The 23,824-nt window shown below is 38.4% G+C and overlaps 1 protein-coding gene across 3 annotated transcripts in view; it reads right to left on the bottom strand.

The window, feature by feature from the left end:
- aopep (aminopeptidase O (putative)) overlaps positions 1-23,824 on the bottom strand; it is an 83,985-nt gene that overhangs the window by 48,195 nt on the left and 11,966 nt on the right. For 2 of the 3 annotated variants that reach the window (XR_010795318.1, XM_066643592.1), the window contains exons 6-9: positions 14,008-14,197; positions 9,721-9,827; positions 1,563-1,665; positions 1,264-1,371 (exon numbers count right to left, since the gene is read on the bottom strand). Coding sequence is in view for 2 of the 3 variants with exons in the window: in XM_066643592.1 (XP_066499689.1) it covers positions 1,264-1,371; positions 1,563-1,665; positions 9,721-9,827; positions 14,008-14,197 (508 nt within the window). In the remaining variant the exon portion in view is untranslated. The remainder of the gene's footprint in view (positions 1-1,263; positions 1,372-1,562; positions 1,666-9,720; positions 9,828-14,007; positions 14,198-23,824) is intronic. The other variant, XM_066643593.1, reaches the window with a different exon arrangement.

Genomic DNA, 23,824 nt, shown 5'->3' on the forward strand with positions numbered 1-23,824 from the left:
AAAAGTCACAATGCTTCTGTGAAAATCTTTGAACAACTGAGACAAAACTGGAACTGTTTGGCAAGTCACGTCAGTCTTAAGTTATGTTTTAGAGGTAAGAACAACACACCTCTTGTGAAACAAGAAGGAGAAGGCTCAGTTATGCTTTGGGGTTGCTCTGCTGCATCTAGTACAGGGTGCCTCAAGGTAATCTCAAGACCATCAAGGTATTCTGGAAAGAAGCATACTGCCAAGTGTCAGAAATCTCTGCCTCAGTCGCAGGTCATGGGTCCCCCAACAGGATAACCCAAAACACAACTAAAAGCACTCAAGGACAAAACAGTGGACTATCCTGAAATGGCCTTCTTTGAGCCCTGAATTGAATACTATTGATCATGTATGGAAGGAGTTGAAACATGCAGTCTGGGAAAAACTGAGACAGTTAGAGCAGTTTGTTCAGATAGAGTTGTGCAAACAAATTTTTGACAGGTGCAGAGTCTCATTCAGAGTTGCAGAAATCAATTATTTTCAGTGACTGCCTGTACAGACTGTATAAAAAAATATTAGGTAAATAAAAGGTCCCTTAATATTTGACCATGACATTTTCATTTGTTTAATAACACAAATCAGGACTAACTATGAACTAAATAATAAGGGATGGCAATTTAATATTTTTGTAAGTTTAGACAAGTTTTGTGGGGGGGTTTTTTTCATGGAAAGGTACCAACAAATTTTTCCAGGTCTTTGTGAAAGTCAGAGATAACTCATTTATTTACATAAGTGATTCACTCATTTAATTTTCAGTCAAAACATCTATTAATATATTTTAATGAAATGTTTTGGGCAGAAAATAAAAACTTGCATAAGAACTAGAAAGTCAAATAGAGGTTTTTCAAAAATATAATAAAAGACAAACAGTAATTAAAGCTATTATTTTTGAAGAATAGAAATGTGCCTGGGAGATAAAGAAAGCATAAATAGCATTGGGACTAAAGAGAGGATATGATGGTTTATCCCCTGCTAAGTCACTGGGCAGTTAGTTGTTCTCCTCCAAGTGTAATGACATGTCAGTGTCAGTTTGAAACTATGCAGTAACAGGTTTGACATGCCTTGAAAGAAGCATGTGTGTTATCTTTTTTCCTGATACTGAAAACTGAAAATCTGTTCTGACTAGTTATGTCTGACATACTGTATTTTTAAATTAGTTGAAATATGTCAGTGAGAAAATTCAAATTTTGAGATAAGACATTGTGACAAGTTGTGAAATATGAACAATCCCATTACCTGTGACAAAATGAGTTGTCCATGGAATCTTTTCACAAAAAGTCTGAAGAACCTTAGGAACTCCTCCTCACCGACTTTACTAGCCAAAAACTTCAGGAGAAAGTAACCCTTGGAGAGAAAATAGAAATATAAAACGCTCAGAATTTGAACTCTGGATAGTACAGGCTTTAACAGGTGAATCACAGCAGAACACAAAGTTTTCCCCTTGTTCCCTACATCAGTCTTAACCAAAAATCATACATCATACAGCTTTAACCAAGGCTGTTATGTTAACGTCTTTACTGTCCTAGTACACTTACCTTTAGGTAGTGCACTTGCATGAATGGTTTTCCGGGGTTGAGGGCATGCTTCACTATGGAGGCTCCAGACTCACTGACTTCCCCTGTAGAGTCCTTATTGGGCCTGAAAAGCACATGGGTACAGTGCACTTAGCAGACTGGTGGCTGTTAAGTAAAACTGCTGCATTGCTCATGGTCTGAGTGGGGTTACCCTGACAGCAGTAGGCATTAAAACCCACTTAACAGCCCACTAAATGCTTCTGATATGCACGCATTTGCAAAATGATAGCAGAGCCAGCTCTGCTCTTAGCACTTACTCCAGACAGACTCTGGTACATAGAAGCACAGGCAAAACAAATGTTATCGACACTTCAATCACAACAAATGACCAAACACATTATGAAAAGTGGAACAGAATTACTTATTACTTACAAACTATCAGTCAGTTGTTAGAAAACACCTACTGTAGAAATGGTTTCCTTATTTGTACTGTGTTTTACATTTTTAATTGAAGTAATGGCATCAGAACTACGAAATGACCCAATGTATTTTGTCTTCATTCATTCATATATATATATATATATATATATATATATATATATATATATATATATAGTACAATATAAGCACATACAAATCTCACAGCAGCTGCCAATCCCCAGAATCAAGGTGATCTATAGTGTTTGTTTTGTGGCCGAGTATAACCTCTGAGCTAATGACTGATAGAGTGTTTCCTTCTGAGGAGAATGGCCAGACACCGGCAAACAAACAGCTGCTTGAGCGCTGGCCATGGCTGCATGTGTGATGATTACCCCGCTTTAAAAAGAATCGATCAACATCAGGAGATTAACTGAGCTCATCTATAAAGGGCTCCTGCGCGATCGATATTCCGGCGCCGCTCGCCCTGGCCACGCCACTTCGTTACAAATCATTTTCTTTTCTCATGGACGAAAGGCAGATGCAGCAATAAAAGGCCTGTGTGTAGTGGGGGGTGGATGAAACACCAGCACTGTACACTGCTGGTTTTGTCTTTTTGACGTTGGGATATTGATCATGACAAGCCTATGCATGGGGGTTTATATTTAACACCCCTACGACCATCAAAACCTTCCAGGGAGAGTTTACATCATCACAGGAGAAAGGGGAGAGGGAAAAGATGATCAATAAACACGGGTGGAGGGTGGAGCAAAATTTAAACAGCAGCAATTCTACAATACTCAAAAAATTATTATATAATACATATATAGGTTATATGTATTATATAATAGTAGTAGACATCTATTCATCTAATGTTAATTCTGAAATGAAAGCTATTAAAATCTTGGTACATATATGGGAATGCTTTTAATTATATAGAATTATATATACATTGCAATTATATCATTTATAAACCAAATTAGACTGTTTTCAACCATAATAAAAGTGATGCTGGATGATTAATTAGGTATTAAGTTAGATGTAAAATAGGTAATGAAGTGTACTCTATCATTCTGGAGTACACAGATCCACAGCTCCACATTCCAATGCTGGGGGTGCTCATACCTCTCTTGCCAATGACTGATATTGGACAAAGTGTCCTCAGTCTCATGTGCGTTAACTCCAGATCATCATATTTTACTGGCAATACATTTCGTTGGAGATACAAGGTATACAAGGTGCATCTGTGTCAGCAAGAAATGCACCGTATAGTAACTTGATTCACTAAGAAGGGATGCCTGGATATTTTTGGAAAATGTGTATTAATGATGATAATGCTTTGCTGACATACACATGCAAACTCTCCATGCAGAAAAACTGGATGAGACTTTAACATACAAATCAAAACAGAGGCTTTTCCTCCATGTTAATGAATTTCTCCCTGTGTTTCTTTCTGCAAAAACAGCAGTATTTCGGAATCAACCCCACAAGAATTCAAATGCTCTTAGGAGCCGTCCAACCAAGTATATAAAATATCACAACAACTTGTCATCAGGCGCCTCAAAAAGTATATTATGAGCAGGTACAAAAAATGGAGTAGAAAGCAGAAGGAAGTAGGGTTGGCCATGAATATTAGGATATTCGTTCGTTGGGTAGGTATTCGGTTGTATATATAATTTAAGATTTGGATATTCTTTTCTTTTTTCTTTTTTTTTTTGATAAATGTGGTTATAAAGGCAACCGTCCACTCCACATGTATTCAACCTTGTCAAGCCTAAAACAGCCAAACATGCTACAGCAACCTACTTACAACGAAGCATGGCAAAGATACAGTTCCTTTATTTCAGCTTTACTCATCAAAAAAACTTTGGTTTATTTGTGTACACTCCGTGCTCTTAGTGGCACCATGTAGCGCATGAGTTAGCAAACGACTCAGTGAGCGGAGCCGTTCTGGGAGCCAAAGTGAAGTGCGCGAGTGAAGTTTAGCAAGCGAAGCAACGCTTTGAGCCAAGGCACAGCATGGGGTCAGAAGCGGATTTGTTAATGACAACAGTATACACCACCCCACTCCCCAAGTATTCAAATATCTGCCGAAGCTCAAAAAATGGCATTCGGCACAACCCTAGAAGGTAGTAGACATGGTGTGACTATTTTTTATTTTTTTGCTGGTTGCTCCTTGAAACATGTTCAGGACAATCCAAAACTGAATTTTGGAACTAGGACAACACCAAATATGTGTGAGTTATTTATGCCGAGTTCACAGCTCGGTGATAGCCAAAACGACTCCTCGATCCTGCCACACAGATCCACTCAGGTCAGAGAAACAGACCGTGCTAAAATACACATCCAGCTTTTTATGGGCAGCTCTGGATGACTAATACTGGCAACCCAAAAGCTGCCTTACGTCTCAGCTGAAGCCCAGCAGATGCTTAATATGGGCTTCCATAAAAAAATACAGTGCCAGAACTGTGCTTACTCACTATGTCTCTCTCTCTCTCTCTCTCTCTCTCTCTCTCTCCCTCTCTGCCTCTCTCACTGGGGGACTCTGATAAGAAGGACTCCTTTTAAAAGGCAGCTGCTATCTTCACTGTCCATCCAGTGGAGAAGAAGAGAGAATGACTGAAAGTGACTGTCACCCACTGGCATTTTCTTCAGTGGAACTGCCAGGAAGAATAAAGCAAAAAATTAAAAGCTTGTACCTAGCAACTAATGACACAGAAGCTGCACAACCACTCATTGAACACTTGATGCTGCATATAGTATAATTCATTATGTTTTGAGTATATGTTTAAAAAAAAAATAAAAAGCCAGAATGTCTAACAGCATTGTTACCTCACTTTACCTTTCCCCTTCCTCTATATCTAATCTAATAGAATTTGTTTTCTATTAACTTCTCATGATGGAATAAAAATAATAATATTAATAATAATAATAATAATAATTTATGTACACATTAAACGAAAGCCATAGTGAATCAATTGTCAATTGAATTATCAATTGAAAGAGCACATGTCACGCCCCTATTAGTTGAGCTGCATTGGCTACCCTTAGCTGCTCGAATCAAATTCAAATCACCAATGATGGCCTTCAGAGTATTCACTGGTTCTGCTCCCATCTACCTCAATAGACTCTTAAAACCATACGTTCGCGCCCGCCCTCTCCGTTCCTCAAAGGAGCGCCTACTAACACGACCAACCCCCCGTACAGATCAGTTGAGGCTATTCTCATCTCTGGTACCACGCTGGTGGAACGAGCTTCCAAGCACTATCAGAGCAACAGAAACCCTCTCTGCATTCAAGAAATCATTGAAAACCCAGCTCCTCCGAGAGTATCTTTTGCACTGAATGTCTTTCTTTAATGCACTTATTACTTCCTGGCATATTGCACTTCGAATGTTAGATCCTCTTTTGTAAGTCGCTTTGGAAAAAAGCGTCTGCCAAATGCATAAATGTAAATGTAAATCAATTATGAAATGTTTCTGTTTTTCAACCTCATATAAGTTGTGAATGATTCTTTTGAAACTATTTGCAATACTGATTATCCCTTGTATTTTAAAAAAGCTACTGTAAAATTATTTATCACAATAATTGTAGCAGTTTTATAATCAGAAATAATCCTGTCTAATATTACAGTACTGGAGAAAGGTTCACTAGGGGATTCCAGGAAGTCTCATCAGAAACAACACACTTTGGATAGAAATCATTTGACAGCCAGACCACAATAGCGTAAAAACAAGTAAGAAAATTCAAAACTGTCCCATGAAATTGCATGTCCAAAAACACTGGAAAAGCCTGCTGCTGACTACACTAAAACAAAGAACTAAAACAACAATGAGTCACTGTGCTGAGAACTAAGTGAGGAATTGTTAAAGTGGTGTCAGGACAACAATTCAGTCCTGAAAAACACAATAATTTATTATGTACTTAGGAAGGAAAAGACACATTCATCAGCAGGCAGACAGGGCAGGGGGTTGGAATAGTGCTACAGGTTTTAGGAGTGCATATATCAAGTGATTTAAGCTTACACTGTCCATAAATAATAATGACCATTCGGTCACTACTATAAACCACTTTGCAGTCAACATTAAGGCCCATAAAAGAACACTGCCTTTATAGATTATTGTATGGTATTGGGCTGCAACTAATGTTTATTTTTACAAACAGTAAAACTATTAATTGCTGCATTTATTATAACGAACAATGCCCTTTTTTGAAAATTACAAACAAAATAATAAACAAAATACAAGATTGCTCTTAGTGTGAACAGGCACTGACATTTCCTTTTCAAAAAAGTTATTCTTTTAAAAAAAAAATCTCATATTCAATATTGGAAAAATTGCGTAGGGAGACCTATAAACGCACTTTGCAGAGGGTCTGTGGTTGCACTGGTGACACAGATGAACACGCCCACCCATTACACCTACCCTCAACCCAACCCTTCCTCTGTCTAGATAAAATTTCATTTCAGAGCAAAAATTATAACATGTCACATTCGGGGCTAAGGCTGACTCTGTTTTGGAAGCTATATTGCCTGCTGTAGAGAAGAGGCACTCAGGTGTTAAGTGCCAGGAATACATATGTAATGACCTAGCTAGACACATTCTGGGTCAAAGAATCTTTTGCAGCAGACTCCTCAGAAGCATAAAATGTAAATAAACACATCTCTTTATAACGAGACGAATAAAATCAACAGCTGTAAAATCACGTTTATTTGAGAATATAAAAGAGAGAAGCACAGGCGTCAAAGGTTTACTCAGATCCAGTTTCTTCTTCCAGTGTTTATCGCATTTTATCTCTGAAGCATCTCTCTGCTTGCACTGCTTGCATTGTTTTACACATGTAAACCAAGCTGAGGTTTATTTTTGTTTGATCATATTTTTCTGATTAAAACAAGCACAGCAACACAGAGACTGTATCATTTTCTGTAAACTCTGCAAACTGTGGCCATTTTTAGTGTCTAGTGTTAGTCCTCAGATTTTAAAGGGCAGCTTGTTTGAAAGTTGAGAGGCGTGCATTCAGAGCACAGACAGATTGTTGACTGTTAGCACTACTCCTCTGCTCTCTCACCACATGGAGATAAGTCTGTACAAAAAAATATAAACAATCCATAAGTAAGTAGACTTAAATATTTGAGTAGGGGGAGTCATGTGTGTCCATTTTGGCCCCCCAAATGTCGCAGATATCCCACTTTGGTAACATGAGAACTAGTCACAACCTCTGTCTGTTTATACCTCCTGTCCTGCATTTGGACTACTGGGTCAAAACAGCTGCGCATGCTCAGAGTTTCAATGTGGACGACAAAGGGATTGAATATGTATCATACCATTTGGCTTCTTTAAAATACTTCAGGACTTAAAGGTATTTTATACCACTGTCATTTTTACAATCCTGCATTGCTCAACCTCACAGTTTTGAACCAGTTTATGCATGTAGTTCTTTTTATGGTTGTGTTTTTGACAGTGTTAACTCTAGCTAGGAGCTAAAAGCATGCCATGACAACGTCTCAGAAACATTGGCTACGTTTTGCTTGTAAAATTGTCAAGTCACAGAAAAGCAGGCATACAGACTACACGCACATGAATTACAACCACAAGCTGCTCATATGATCTATAGGGAAACATCACTGATGACATTTAATTATTTTAATAAATGTTTTTCCACTCGTTTCATGACGTGTCATCACTAATAGCACAGTACACATGTCAGCAGTCTGAGATATTCATAGAGATATGTGCTGAATTCAATACGTTTACCAACTGTCATTACATTATATTTCACAATTTCCAAATCGAGCTGATGAACTTTTCTACATTACTTTACAACACAAATTTCCAGAGCAGAGGTTCCCAAAAACCAGGTCACACCAATTGACAACTACCACACCGAAAATTAGTAGCATAAGCACAGAAAAAAAAAATTTAATATTTCCTCACTATTTTCTGCTGTTCAAAACTGATCTAAAGAATTTACAATACAAATACCCAGTGACCCCAAATGTGTAAAAAAAAAAAAAAAAAAAAAAAATGGTATGCTAGGCATTCTCTCTCTGCTCATGATAAATAAGTGGCATTATGCAGGATTTTAGACAATTAAGAGATGGCAAATTTTGAAAAGCATGAACTAAGATGAGGATATTGCTCTATTCCTAGCTCCATAAGTGGGTAACTTTTTTATTTTTGCTGTAGATGGAACTCACCCTAAATTCAAGACAGTGCTAATTGCATGAAAGTAGACACAGACCTAAAGTACTACAAAAATAAACAACACGAGTACCAAATATATTTTTGTGGTAATTCAACCTGTGAATAAAATCCTACAGACAAGTTAAACTTCAGACACATAAAAAGTCATTTTTTCCCTTCAAGCATACCATTCCCCCTTAAATAATGCAGAGCTTCTGAACGTAAACAAACCAGAGAACAGCTGTCGATGCCCCCTTTAACATTATTATTATTGCAGTAAAACCAGTAAAATCAAATAAATCATGTGTGTGAGATAATTATTATATCAATGCATCATATCTCAACACAATATACACATCCTAACAGATGTGTGTCCCATTGTTCCTGAATCCTTTTTGTTCCTGAAGACACAAGCAACCGGAACTAAATAATAATGCAGGGTCAAAGATTTTATTCACATCTCTGCTCCATATTTCTGAGTTAAAGTATAGACAGTATATCCTGAAACTGAAACTAAAACAATGTTCCTAAAGGTGCTTTTGCCTTTTCTGTCCACATATTTGTATGAAGCAAGGTTTTCAGCTTTGAGAGATAACACAACATGGCTTTGTGACTGACTGAAAGCCAAAAACACATGTGAATTGTCACAGACATAAAATCATATTGTGACGGCCTTGTAAAAGTTTGTTTCTCAAGCGTAGCGCAAGAGCCTTTAGGCTAACATTACTAACAAATATAACAAAAATTACCTTGAATATATCAGCAAAACCCTGTAAAACTGCATCAAAGTCAGTTAAAGTTAAAACTGCATCAAAGTTATAATTAGGACACAGTATAATTTACAATGTCGAAGCTAAAAGATAAGACGTATGCATCAATCAGATTTATCAACCTTATGCCAAATTAGCATGGGTCCCAGAAATAGACTGTCAGGTGGATGTGTGAAATCTGCTGGTAAAGCTCCTGTACACGTGCACATGCTCATATACATTTTCTCTCTCGCTCTCTCTCTCTAAAGCTAAGCCACAAACTCTGCAGAACCAAAGCAACAAGGTCAAAATGCACTGCACTCTTCACTGAAGAATATTCCATAACATGCCACATCTTATTCACACAGTGACACATTCTAAATTATTCGCTTGTTAAGTTCAGTGTAATCAAGGCAGATAAAACTACAGAAATAATAATGCAGGAAAGATTTAAGAGGGACTAGGGAAGGAAAATGCATTACACTTTTGTACACTCCTGTGAATTCTAAACAATAACCAGGAACATAGTAACAGCTTAACTCAATTCATATGAACTGCTTTGTATTGCCTTTAAAGTGGCTTATTTATGGTAAAATCTGATAGAAGGCTGACACCAGAATTGGAAGTAAACTTAGTTTACTAAATACTTATTGTCAGTAAAACACAAGTGCCTAAATCCCAATAAACCATATATTAGGCCAGGACATCAGTTAAATACTGGTGTTTATGTAGCTGGCAGTTGCACACCATTATCAGTAATGAGACTGGCTATATGGCCTAAAAGAAATGAAGTGTGAGAGTGTGTTAAAGAGAGAGAGGTAGCCTGTCAAACCTGAGGACGTGCAGCTCTTCTTCAGAGTTCTCCAGTTCATCCTTTAGCCTCCTCCAACGCAGCAGGGCCTTCAACTGCCTGTGCTCCTCATCCTTGCTGCAACCAAGCTGAAAGAGTTTGTGAAAGAGATAGAAGAGAGAGGGAGAAATAGAAAGAGAGTGTGTGAGGCATTGAGAGAGAGAAAAGCAATACAAATAAAAATAATGAGATGGTTATCACATCACACAAGGCAAAGCAGAAATGGCAAAGCAATATGCTGCTTAAAATTTCAAGTCACTCAAGCAAAGCTCATGACAAGTTGCACAAGCTGCAAAACAGCATGTGGTTCCATCATTGCTTATGTGCAAATCCCATTTGCGAATATACAAATCTTCTTGTACAATTTTCTGTAGCTGACTTATACTCACAATAATCTTCATGAGCAGGCAAACATTTGTACCATTTAAGGTAACATTTGTTTTCAGATTATGGGCATACAAATTTAAATCTATTACTGCAGCAAAACAGTTGGTTTTGCTGTCAGAAATTCTTTGAAAAAAGTTCTTTGGGTGGAGGTATTTTGTGTATTGCCAGAAAATGTAATAAAACAATGGTAAACATGAAGAATGCGTGAAAGAGAGATCAAAACTAGGAAATAACTTACATTTTCCTACATTTTAAAATCACTGCGAATCCCATTTAAATATATTTTGAACAGATGTGTGTGAATAATATTTCATAATTTAAAAACATTCTGAATCACAATATAATAAATTGAAATAATAAAAAAAACATCTGTCATCAAAACTAGAGGACAATATTATGGTTATATCTATGTTGTAAAGGCCCACACTATGAATGACATTAGAACTTCTGCACTCACAGGACATCCATTTCTCACACTATTATACTTTTGTTCCAGTGTCCTCCTGCAGTTCAGTAAAATTCATAGCCAACATTTGCCACAAAATAAATATCTTCCAGAGATTCTTGATTGGGTTCAGATCAGGACTCTGGTTTGACCATTACATTATTTCCATGTTAACAGCTAGACATTAGTGCTTTACATGTTTTGTAGTGTGACAAGGTGTATTGTCTTGCATAAACATTGCTGGCTGATTAGGAGATTTACGTTTCCAAAAGAAGATCTGATAAATACAAGAATTTACATCATCTAGTTCCAGTATACGAGGTCAAAATACCCCAAACACCCCAAAAGCCATGAGCTCCTCCAAGCTTACTTTACCTCTTCATACACTTTGGGTTCAGTCCTCCCCCAGCTGGATGCCAAACAATGTTTCCCTTTTGACACAAATATATTAAACCTCATCAATAAAACTCAGCATTAACATGAACTGTGGATCAGTTCTCCAGCATTCAAACATGCATCCTCCTCAGCAAAGGTGAGTCTAATCTTTTGATTCTTCCTGCTGATGACAGGCTTAGTTACTGTGGAGTGGGATTTCTGTGTAAATTCTCTCAGATTGCAAGGCATTGTATGCTGAGGGAGAACCTTGCTCATTCAGCACTGAATTACCAAACAATTCCAGGTGAAGTGCTGAAACAATTACCAACCCGAGAGTCCCTGTATCATCCTGTTCTCACACACATGTTGACAACCAGCATTTTTTGGGGGACTTGAATGAATTAAGGTATGTGGATCAAATCAGACTGAGGCCTAGCACTGTTCTGAAATAGACATGGAGTTCCTGGTAAAAGAGTTCACACTTACTGCAGCATATGTGTCTCCAAAATAGACATGAATTTTATATGTTTTTCCCAAAAAAAGGCTGAAACATGGACTTGAATGACCACAGAGCATGTTTCCACTGCCTTTTGCCCAGAGAACTGTGCAAAATGGATATATATTTACTGCTTTGTATTATATTTTCGGGTTGCATTTCTTAACGCAGCGGTAGACTCTGTTAAGTAAGTATGATTTTCCAAAGTATTCCTGAGTCCATGTGGCTAGGTCAATCATGGCAGCATTATGGTCTCTCAAACAATACTGCCTGAGGACTCAGCGGTCACACACATTCAGCAGTGCTTTCCGCCCTTGACCTTTATGAGATTTCCCCTGACTCCCACAGTCTGATTCTTTTCATGATATACAACAGGTTTTATACAGACATGGAAAAATATAATATTGATAAAGACATACTTACAAAAAAATTACCATTATACACCTTTTTTTTAACCATTATACAATAATACACATTTGTTTCAGTGACATGAGACTGGATAAATTAATTCGACACAATTGTATTTCTTCTCGATATTTTTTTTGTAAAAAGGAAAATGCTAGGAAATGAACAGCTTGTTTTCCATTCCCTAATCTTCTACAAGAAGATCCCCGCTGTTGCCATCCAACTTTCCCTTCTGGCAGCATGAAATTAGGAGGCATATCAAGTAAGATAGATGTAAAAGTCACACAAATTCCAATCTGGCTGTTTAGACAGTGTTGCTGTGTGTATAGATTTTCAGTACCACATATGAATATGGCCAAAATTGGAACTGAAAATGCCAGAATCAATGTATTTTTGCTGTTCTCACAGGCAAAAATATAACACATATATGAAGAATGCTTTTTGTGTTTATTCTAACTGAACAGAACATGAAATTTTATTTTTGTTTCATTTGTTTAATGGTAAGTCACATCCACCAGTCTACAGCTCTGCTGTTTTAGTGAGGCAGGAACAAACCAGCTGCCTTGCTGCAGAAAACGCTCTTTCTAGGCTCTAAATACCAGACCATGGTGCAACAGAGCAAGGATAGGCAGAGTATGGATTTGCTTACAGTCTAAACATCTAAACACAGGAGCAGTTTCAGTTTACATCACTAAATAGACTAGAACTTCCATCAAAGCATATGTTTTATAGTGTTCTCTGAAGGAGTATAGAATTCAGTCATGAGACTTTATGAGAAAAACAAATGGTAGAAAACGTAATTTACACTGAATCGATTGTCCAGATTCACTATTTGATTTTAAAAAGTTATTAAAAATCCAACTATTTGTTTCCATCCCTAGTTTTATCTATAGTTAACAAGAACAAAGAGAAACTAGGCAAGCCTAGGTTTGCCAGACCGCCATTAGTCATATAGCCATTGTCACAGAGGTGTTTCTGGCATTTCAAAAACAGGAAATACATACCCTTGTCATTGGAAGGTCTGGAGAAGCTTTGGTGCTTCATATCAATGTCTTTGTTTACAATAATAATAATAAAATTTGTTTATTACTTGTTTTAAACATTACTAAACCCAAGCACCATTTATCAACCAAGTAACCTATACTGATAAAGGAACAGGGCATCGCTGGAACTAGATATTTATGTACTGACTTACATTTCTATAAGGGTCTGATTGATAAAACAGTGATCATCTAGAGATTTTGTCCGTTTTCATGTAAAGTTAAATAAAAAGCTGTGCAGATGTAATTTACTCGTCAGAAAGTAAGTAACGGGGAGATGTGTCCGTGTTCTTGTGTCGTTATAGGGACAGACAAGATGAGTTTGTTTGTTAAATATATAGTAGAAAACAAAAGGCTGGGTCACAGAAACATTCTCCAAACATAAAGAAAAGACTATGATAAATATTACCCCAAAAACATTGAACAAATTTCTGTTCGAGGCTCCAGTAAAACACTGAGCTGTTCAAAGGCGGTGGATGGTGGACCTACAGCGCTGAAGCGGCACAACCATGTGCCAATTCAGCTCTCAACTCTCTGACACCTTGAACATTTGAACACGCATTTTTTAGTTCCCAATTTTGTTCACGAACTGGAATGTGAAATATGGCTCAACTAACAACAGACGGTGCAGTGGCGCCACATTAAATTCTCTCTGTGAAATACAGCTGACAGTTAACAGTTCCTACTTGCGCATGCACGTTTCAACATTAGGTGTCAGTCAGTCAGTCAGTACGTACATAAGGCTCTTCTAGGCCGGCCTGCAGGTGATCCAGCAATAATACATGCAGAAAAAACAGTTATTGAACCCAGATATTCCACATTTGTACAACTCTAAAAAATTCAAATTAACATTAAATAAACAAATAAAAAGCAGATTAAAGAAATGCAAGCTGCAAGCTTTAGATCCAGCTATCTACAGAACGTTTTTAGCAGACAAATCCTGCTGATTTTGAGGCTGAATATTCATAGTAAAACAAGTAACTTAAACTGCTCTCTAGACTGGATTTATGTAATGCCCTACTGTGTGGGAAAGAACATGTCATAACAAAATAATCTAAAATAATCAATACCATAAAAAGGCCATTTGAAACATGCTGTTGATTCTGCAGTGGTATAGATACCTGCTGGACTTTGGCCCAGAACACGTCCTCCAGGTAGGTGGCAAAACCTTCACTGATCCACTCCTCCGTCCAATCCCGCGCTCCGATGGCCAAGCCAAACCAGGAGTGGGCGATTTCATGGCACAACCTTGCCCCACACAGGTCTCTCTCACCAGCAAGCACACTCTGGGACAGGAAGATAATATGTGGGCTGGAAAAACACAAATATATTTAGAGAGGCAAGTAAATGTATTGTCTATTATTTATTTGTGTTTGGTTCAACAATGTATATTGATAAGATCTTCCATAATAAGTCATGGTGTCATATCAAGAAATATCACTTATATATCATAAGTCATATTCTTAACACCACACACTGCTTCTGTGACAAAATAGCAACCTTTCTGGAAGGACTTTAAAAAGTCAAAAAGAAATAAATAAATAAAAAACACACTTCGATTTTTCAGAAAAATATCAGCATTCACATCACACTCACACAGACAGAAAAATGTTTTAAAAATGACAAAAATGGGAGGTATGCGACTAGTTCTTTCATTCATTTATTATCTGTAACCACTTATCCAGTTCAGGGTTGCAGTATGAGACTAGTTGTCACTAGATAAATAATACTCCTGTTCAAAATACAGGTCACAAACAGACAGTTTTTTGAGTTCATGAAATAAACCAAGAGCTTTCCTCACACTCGCCCAAGAGCATTAGTGCTCAAATAAAAACACAGAGAACAAAAAAAATTAAAACTCAAAAATGAGAGGTATGAAATTTCTCTTTCTGAAAATGATCTTGTGTTGTCTCAGCTTCGACGTCAGCTCACATCCAGTTTTGGCATATCACACACCCCGGCCACCCTGAACCGACTTCAAAGCCCTGGGATTTTCCTCTTCCAGTCGGTCTATCATTAAGGAGGAGGATCCCGGATCCCGAATGATGCCTGTGGATTTTGGAGAAGCTGTCCGGACTACACCCTTTACCCGGCATTCCTGCTCTATGTGCTAATAGGGCTAAATTAAAGGATAAGCGCACCAAAATGCCAGCCATGACTGTCATCAACTCAACTTTGCTTCAAAAACAGGTCAGGAGCAGACAGGCAAATGAAAGTAACACATAAAAAAATCCTTGGCCCTGAAGTTCTCATGTAAAACTGTAGGGAAATGCAGTTCTCTCTGATTGTTTACATTCAGAAGCTCAGGGTCTTTTAAGTAAGAATGGTGTGTTAGAAGAAAAATAATGACTGTTGTGTTTGGCTGAAGTAGAACTTGTCTGTAAGTTTTTATTTACTGTTTGAATTACCAGAGAAGCTCATCTGTAACTCAAGATGTTTCAGTAATGCTTTGGGTTGTACACTTTAATTAGCTAAATTACAATTATAGATCTAATACCAAACCAAAAATATTTGACTAAATGTTGCTTGTCTCATTAACTACATTTCATGCCATGAAACCAAATATGTGTCTTGTCTGAGCTGTTCATTAAAAATAAAAGTCACAAAATAATAAAAATGACAAATATAAAGTAAATAAAACATAATAACATCCCTTTGGGGACCTTTTCTGAAGGTTGACCAATATGTTTACTGTACACCAAACAGTCCATTACTGACATATTCCTCAGGAGAGTTCCACCAAAGTGAAGGAACCAACACCCATTTTTCTGACATTGACATTCATTCTTAACGTTGTTTTGTTAATGCAACACATGGTCAGTGGCTACGTAATGGTCTTATTCAGCAAACAAGTCATTGACCGATTATTATTTGGTTTGATAAAATAGCCCAACAGCATTCCTCCACCCCTCCCACCCTTTTTCAATGGCAACAAACATTTGTATAGATTTGGTCTTGAGTGTTTTTCCTTTGTTGCACACAATGACCACAGCAAAAACAGAGGAAATCACTAGATCCAATTTAAAGTGGAACGTGGCACCCATCTTTTCCATTCATGCTGTTATGATTCACTAAAGTAATCTAGCTGCTGGGGTGTAAGCCTAAATAGTTATTCTCATAAATAGAGTTTACAGAGTATGAGAGTACACATCCCCTGTTATCTGAAGCGGGTGGAATGAAGGGTTTAAAGGAGCTGTTACAGGAAAGCAGACACTGGCTAACATCCAGAAAAGAACACACTGCTGTAAATGTTCACCTGCTTTGACTCGCAACACAAGAGTAATTCCACTATTCTACAATAAATCTATGTAAATTGTGACTGTATGCATTTTTGAATAAAGTTATATGTTCCTTCACCAACATTAAAAAACAGAGGATCACTAATAATAACAACAATATATATGCTACCATCCTCAAGTTAGTGTACATATATATTTTTATGGCCATTTTAAATTAAATACTGATTCTGGAACATTGTAAAAGACATACTATATATTTTATTTGAAATTCATGTGAGACCTTCTGCAGTTATTTTGCAATTTTATTATAAACAGCAGTGTTTTGCCAATCAGACACATATGAACATTGATATATTTCTCATCGTAAACATAATTTGATTTGTTGATCCCCCTGTCACTTACTAAATATGCTGGTGAGAAATTTTACATGTAAAGCCTTCAGTGCAGATCCTGAAGATCTTGTAAAAACTCACATAGATGTATCTAGGCTACATGGCTGTAGTAACTTTAAGTAGCCAAATGCAAAAAAAAAACATTTCGAGTTTTACCTGTTCATCATTTATACCTGTTATGCATGATATGTGCTGTGCAAAGTCAACATCAGTTTGGCAAGTGATCTTTGACTGAATGGACAACTTGCTAAACATTTAATCAAATGTGATGTATATATCTTTGGAAAAACTGTCAAAAGCAGTACAAATAAACAAGCAAATTTTTTTCTGTGTGGCTGCTGCACTTTGCATAAAGGTTACAATCTGCTGAGCATGGGAGTGAAACATAAGCCTAAAAATGAATAACACATTCTTTCACTCGTGCGCGCACACACAAATACCAGTTTGCAGAAAGTATTTTTCCCAGCAGAGAGGGAATCACATTCTTTTATCCAAGAACAGGATAAAACCACTCTATGTTTAAGCATACAGAAGACTGAAAGTAAAGAATACTGACTCCCATTTCAAACCCAAAAGAATCAACCTCATACTTTCCTCTCGGCAGAAGGCCAGGTCACAAACACAGCCACTGTATCAAGGGGAGTGGTGGTAGGGGGGTCTGGAAAGAACAAAACATGCCTCTTCTAAAATTATCCCCAGGAGTTTATTTGTGCCCTTAGTGCATTAAGCTTATTTCCCAACAGTTCAATAAGCTGTCTTTTGTAGTTAAAGCCAAAAACTGCCACACAACTAAAGGCCGTCTTTCTATTACTCACTGTATCCAACGCCATCAGAGTTGCTCTGAGCAAAAGAGAATCCATCAACCTGAAACCAATGTAATCTTAACCAGCAGTAGCTGTCTTGAAAGTTGAGGTACACATATAGATTACAGAACAAAGGAATAGACTTAATACCCTTGATGCCTTGAAGTTAACAGCATTGTCCCCAAGACCCTTGAAAGGGAATTTATATATGGGACTCATATTTATAAGCCTAAGGACATTTTTATGAACATGTATGACATCAGCTTTAGTCAAAATCATAATCTGACATTCTCACTGCCATCACTAATCCTGCTCAGTTCACTTTTAGGAATGCTTCTGATTACAATAAAAGCTTATTGATGAGTACACAGGAAGCTTTGGTGGAAAAGGACCTATAAGCTATTGTATGTCCATGATTTTGAAGAGTTTTAAAAGAGTCTGCTAATGTCCCCCAAATATGTGGAGTATATGATGAATGAAACAGTTTCGCATTTAATCAAATGTGTGTATGCATTGCAATTATGCAATTATAAACACAAAATATTTCTTCATTCATTATCTGTAACCGATTATCCAGTTCAGGGTCGCGGTGGGTCCAGAGCCTACCTGGAATCATTGGGCGCAAGGCGGGAATACACCCTGGAGAGGGCGCCAGTCCTTCACAGGGCAACACACACACCTACGGACACTTTTGAGTCACCAATCCACCTACCAACGTGTGTTTTTGGACTGCGGGAGGAAACCGGAGCACCCGGAAGAAACCCACGCGGACACGGGGAGAACACACCAACTCCTCACAGACAGTCACCCGGAGTTGGAGTCAAACCCACAACCTCCAGGTCCCTGGAGATGTGTGACTGCGACACTACCTGCTGCACCACCGTGCCGCTCCAAAATATTTCTTAACTTTAGTTAATATAATACAATTCATATATCAATATGGACAATATAAACAGCACAGAAATCTGCCAAGATCAAACAAGGAACATGCCCAAAATCTGCCAAGAAGCCTTATTGTTAACTGTATTAAAGACAGCTACTACCACATTTTACTTAGCTGTAAAATGTCAAGGTACATCCTGATGTATAATCTGTAATATTTCTATTGTGTTAAGGAAAGCATCAGATAGTCTTCCCACATGTTGTGATGGTTTTAATCTAACATTTAATCTAACCTTTATTGTCTTTAGGGAAATGAAATGTGAACACATACACTAATACACACGTACATGTGCATGAGTGCACACCCACAGAAACAAATTTCCTCTCTCTCTCTCACACACACACACATTATTTAAAAAACTTTCTTCACACACAATCATTTCAATATGATGATAATACATTAGTGAGCTCCTACAGAAGATAAGGGGTCACAGTTGAGTCAAATGTCCATGCAATATATGTGTGGGGGAAGTCTCTCACTCATAAATGCACATCAAACAGGCTGGCAGATGTGTTTCAGACAATAAGGGTCATTAATAATCTCCGTACTGCCCTCCTATGATGCAGTGCTTGCTGCTCTGCTTTAAAAGGAGAGGATTCTTATTCTATTAGTCACTTCTCTCTCTCTCGTTGTAGATTCAATATGTCTGTATGAGTTTATATTTCACAACAAGGGCTGACAAGGTCTTACACAAAACCCCTAGCACAATCCTTTACCCTTTTGTTTTAAACAAAAAGCCTCTGTTTTCAGATATCTGGCATTCATGACTGGGGTCTAGTTATAATGTTAGAGTGCTGTGTGGCCCCTGCTGGCTCTTAGGGTCCCAATGGGCCTGCCAGGTCATTTTAGGACACATTATACACCGATCAACCACAGCATTATGACCATCTCCTTGTTTTTAAAGTCATTGTCCATTCTCACAGCTCCACTGACCGGAAAGGAGCACTTGGTAGATCTACAATTACAAACTGTAGACCATGTGTCCACTTGCTGTCCACTGTGTCACACCAACCTTTTTGGTCCACCTTGTAGATGTAAAGTCAGAGACAGTAGCCGATCTGTTGCTGCACAGTTTGTGTCTAGTCCTACATCAGTGGACACAGGACGTTGTTGTATGATATTTTTGTTTGGGGGCTATTCCACTTAGTCCAGCAGTGTCACTGAGGGGTTTAAAAACTCCAGTAGCACTGCTGTGTCTGAGCCATTCATACCAGCATAACACACAAAAAAACATCATACTGGCTGTGGTGTTCCTGCAGACCTTTGTATAATAGGGTGAAAGGGGGCAAACAAAGTAAGCAGAGCCACAGATGAACTTCCAACTGTAAATTGAGAACTACAAAGTGCTCCTATATGGTCAGCTGAGACAATGGACAGTGGAATAAGCAGTAGAAACATGGAGATCATCAACGTTATAATTGCTGGGTGTATATGGGGCAAATACTGAATAAAATAAATGTTGTATAAGCAATTATATAATTATTGTGTAGTGTTCCTTCCTGAGCTGGGAATTGAACCCTAGATTGTCATGTTTAGAAAGGCAGTGCTAACCATATATGATATGATTCAAACCTCAATTTTGTAGTTCACATTTAGAATTTAGGCAAGCCTTTGTACGTTTTGCCTGTCATGTAATGAATGAGGAATATTGATTTACAATAACACTGAGTAGTCTATCAACCAAAAAGGTATCACTTACAAATATAAAAAATACAAACAAATCTACATAACAAAAGTGTGTCTTTCCACACACACATGCACTGTAGTTAACTGAAAAGTTCCAAAGCCTGTAGTTAACTGCAATCAACTATACTGATCACTAGACTCTATATTTCAGTATGTTGCAGACAAAACTATGCACTTCCGGACTATTAATACAAGAGGGAAGATAACAATCTGCTAAGCATATATGCCACTTATGGCAGCGGCAATGTTGTCCATATTTAGCCTTACTCCTGTATGCGTGTCTGGAAAACAGAAGCTCTCTTTCATTATTTGTGTGTTGTGTGGTGCCTCCACACAAAGCGCTGTCCTGATTGCAGCCACATTAACAGATCAGCAGTAATGCTTTGAAAGAGCCGGGGGCATTCGCCTGCGCTGAAACGGTCATCCAGGCTGAGGAACGAAAGCAGATGTTTGCATAAAGGACTGTGTTTACAATGTGAGGCCTCTCTCGCTCTCTCTTTTTCTATTTTCTTTCATGAGCTCCTTTGCATCTTTCAAGGTTATCGTCTGTGTGAGAATGAGACCAGCACTCTGGCGTGTGTGGAATGCAGGGGTACTGTACTCATGACTTTATCGCACAACAATCTCGCTGACCTCTTGTTTCGGTAAAGAGAGGAAATGCCTCCCACGTTAGGTCCCAAAAAGAATGTTGAGTGGTGGGCAGATGCTTCTTGGTCTAACACTGAGGTCGGTTACAGTAGCTAAATACATTTGAAATCATTTGCACTACAATTTTGTAGACATAACTTGAAACAGATTTTTGCCAATATCAGTCTCTGAAGCTTGACCAACGTAGCAACTGCAGCTATGAAAGAGAGCAGAGCATGGATAGGTCAATTGGGTTATGGAAGCCCAGAACTGACATCACCTAAATCTAGTTTCATACTGAAAAATGTTAATTTGATCAAGGTGTTGCCCAGAGAGTAGACAACAATTTATGGTCCAATTTGGTGAGCTATGGAAGGATGTAGTCAGGAATATCGATAGAAATCTTTTTAAGCTGCATGGGTACACAGGCTCTGAGTTCTGTAAGGCCCAGGATGCTTGTAAGAGACTGATGATCTGCCCAGCGCATTGCTGCCAATACAAAGTCTGCAATGCAATCAAATTCACCACTCCGTCTGACTGCACTGTCATTTGCCTGCTTGCAAACACTCTTCTGCACATTTCTTGGTGACAGCCTCTGTATGTTGATGTTCTTTGGGTCTTTGATCTTGAAACCTCAAGAAGAACAACAACAGACACTCAAAATCCTGGCAATAATATCTGTTCTCCATCTTCAATACAGTTTTAGAGATCCTTTTTTGCTCCAGCAACAACTGTGTGTGTCTTAGCGGAGGTCTGGGGAGGAAGGGTGGTTCTCTTGGCCCGGTGGAATCAGATTTAGTGCAACGGCAGGCCTTCTCCAAGTGTTGTAGGATGAAGAAGTGTAAACAGAGTGTGGATATGCCTAGGCTTTGAATGGCCTCATATATTTTGCTGGTGGGGAGGCTGATGATTCTCGGGGGATGTGGTGCAGTGGCTTTTCACCGTTTGGCTCCTGTGTGTGGCAGTTTAGAATTTGAGCAATCTGCCACTGTTTCTACTGCCTTAAATCAGCCCCCCAGCCAAAATAAACTCCCTTACTGCACTGACCATACTTTTTCCTTTACCACTTCCACCAGTTCATAATAGAGGACCTCAGGCTTGTTCAAATACCATAAAGACAGTTACAGGCTTGCAGCCGGTGTTTCAGCTTCAGCAGTGAAGAAATGGCAAAAGGGCAAAACAAGGCACCTAAATCCTGGTCTGATTTCCAGTGACAGATACCCACAAGGCAGATAAAGAGAGAGAAAGGCAGGGGCCCCCCAAGATAGCCAGGCAGGAATGTACTTATAATAACAATGTGCACTCTAAATTGGACTCTGCTATCTTCATTAAAAGGAGGCGTCTGGATATGAGGGGAGGAAGAGGTTTGAGCATGGCTTCGGATGAAAAGCAGGAGAGGGGAGAGGTAAGGAAGAAATCGAGAGGGCAAGCGAAACAGCGAGCACAAAGTCTCGCCTTTGTGACTGCTAAACTGTCTTTTGAAACGGGCCTCTTTTTTTTTATCCTCCAGGTGCATGCGTGCTCGGCATTCCTTCATTCGCTGGGGTTTTTGTGCATGCATGGCGGATGGAAAAGGAAGAAGGGGGGACAAAAATCCCCTCTCTGAAGACTTTCAGAGGAAAACACCTCATCCTTGACAATTTGATTAACAGCTGTCTCTTGTGCCAAAGTCCCTCTGCTCTGAAAGACTCAGTTTCTGTTGCACACTTCTTAGGTTACTGAGCAATCACAGAGGATTGGAGGAAAAAAAGAAAGTAACCTCACAGAAAAAGACAGAGAGGGAGGGAGAGGGGGAGAGAGAGAGAGAGAGAGAGAGAGAGAGAGAGAGAGAGAGAGAGCAAGAGAAAGCAAAGTCTATTTAAATTGTATTATCTCAGCCTATGTTTTCATCCAGGCTAGTCCACCGCATTCCAATAGCTTCACATCCGTTGCCCACATTATGCTCCGCACCAATCCAATGGGACTTGACTGTCCTTCTCCCACATGGTCATTTTAAGAGTGCTCAAACAGCTCCTAAAGGTTGGTGACATGAACACCCCAAAATTACTAGCTCCTTCAGGCAAAAAAAAAAAGACATGCAGACAGGTCACAATACAGTATGATATTGTATTATAGATATTATACAACTGCCCTGATTTAGTACATCAAAGTTGAAGAGCTTTGTGTGGCTGTTAGCTTTAAGAAGGCACAGTTAAGTGCTGTAACTTAATACTAAGGATTTCACACACAGCTCAAACTAAATTTCTGGTAAACATTTAACAGATTTCATTTTTGTTTTTTTTTATCCCTACAAGTTGGAATATTTATTGAGGGTCTTCATAAGAAAATAGTGCTTAGATGTGCTTTGATGGAATTTTTGTCATTTTTAGTTCAGATGTCTTACACTGATCCTGGCATTAGTATTCCCAGTGATTTAGTAATTCACAATGTGGCTTAATGGGTTTGTGGACAATAGCTCATGGCAACATTCTGAAATAAATTAAGGACATGAACAAGATGTTTACCCTGTTTGATGAATAACTGGGCTGTATAGCGGTCTAGCTGACAATCAGCTTTGACAATAGTCATTTAACCACATGTAAGGCTGCTCTAGGTCATCCAAATATATTTCATGATTTTCTACTAAGACCATGCAGTCTAAATGTTTGTAACAGCCTGTACTGCCAAACAAGAACAGTGGAACACAACTGAGACATTTTTGTCCAACAACTAATGCAGTCCGACATGAAGCTGTAAATGTGGGTGTTACTCTAGCCCCAGTCATGAACTGCAATTACAGTGGTCACTGGAGACACATTTGAGATCCAATGGAAAGTTGAACATAGTAATGCATCTCATTGTCCACTTATAATCGGATCACTCGAGACAGATGTTAGCAGTAGGTAGATGTTCACAATTTAACAACAGCTGCCTAAAACATATTCATTAACATTTCAGTAATAAGGGGGTCTTAAGTATGGGTTTACACCATGACCACTGCCTTAAAATTAGTGGAATTTCAATCAGTTAAAAAAAATCTCTCTTGTTTGGGAAAATCAGCATATCCAATCAGACCTTTCCACCAGTTTAAGAAAGATACAAGCAGTGGAGGAGAAGCCAATTTTCCCAACCAAAATGAAGCCTACACAACCACACTGATTTTTATGCTGTTATGCAACTAAAATTAGTACCTTCAATATATGAAAGGCAGACATTACACCAGAGCCTTCATTTGCTTTGTGCTGTACTGCATTTGCCCCATGCATGTG

The sequence above is a fragment of the Hoplias malabaricus genome, chromosome 14 (assembly GCF_029633855.1).
Source record: "Hoplias malabaricus isolate fHopMal1 chromosome 14, fHopMal1.hap1, whole genome shotgun sequence".
In the NCBI taxonomy this organism is placed as follows: domain Eukaryota; kingdom Metazoa; phylum Chordata; class Actinopteri; order Characiformes; family Erythrinidae; genus Hoplias; species Hoplias malabaricus.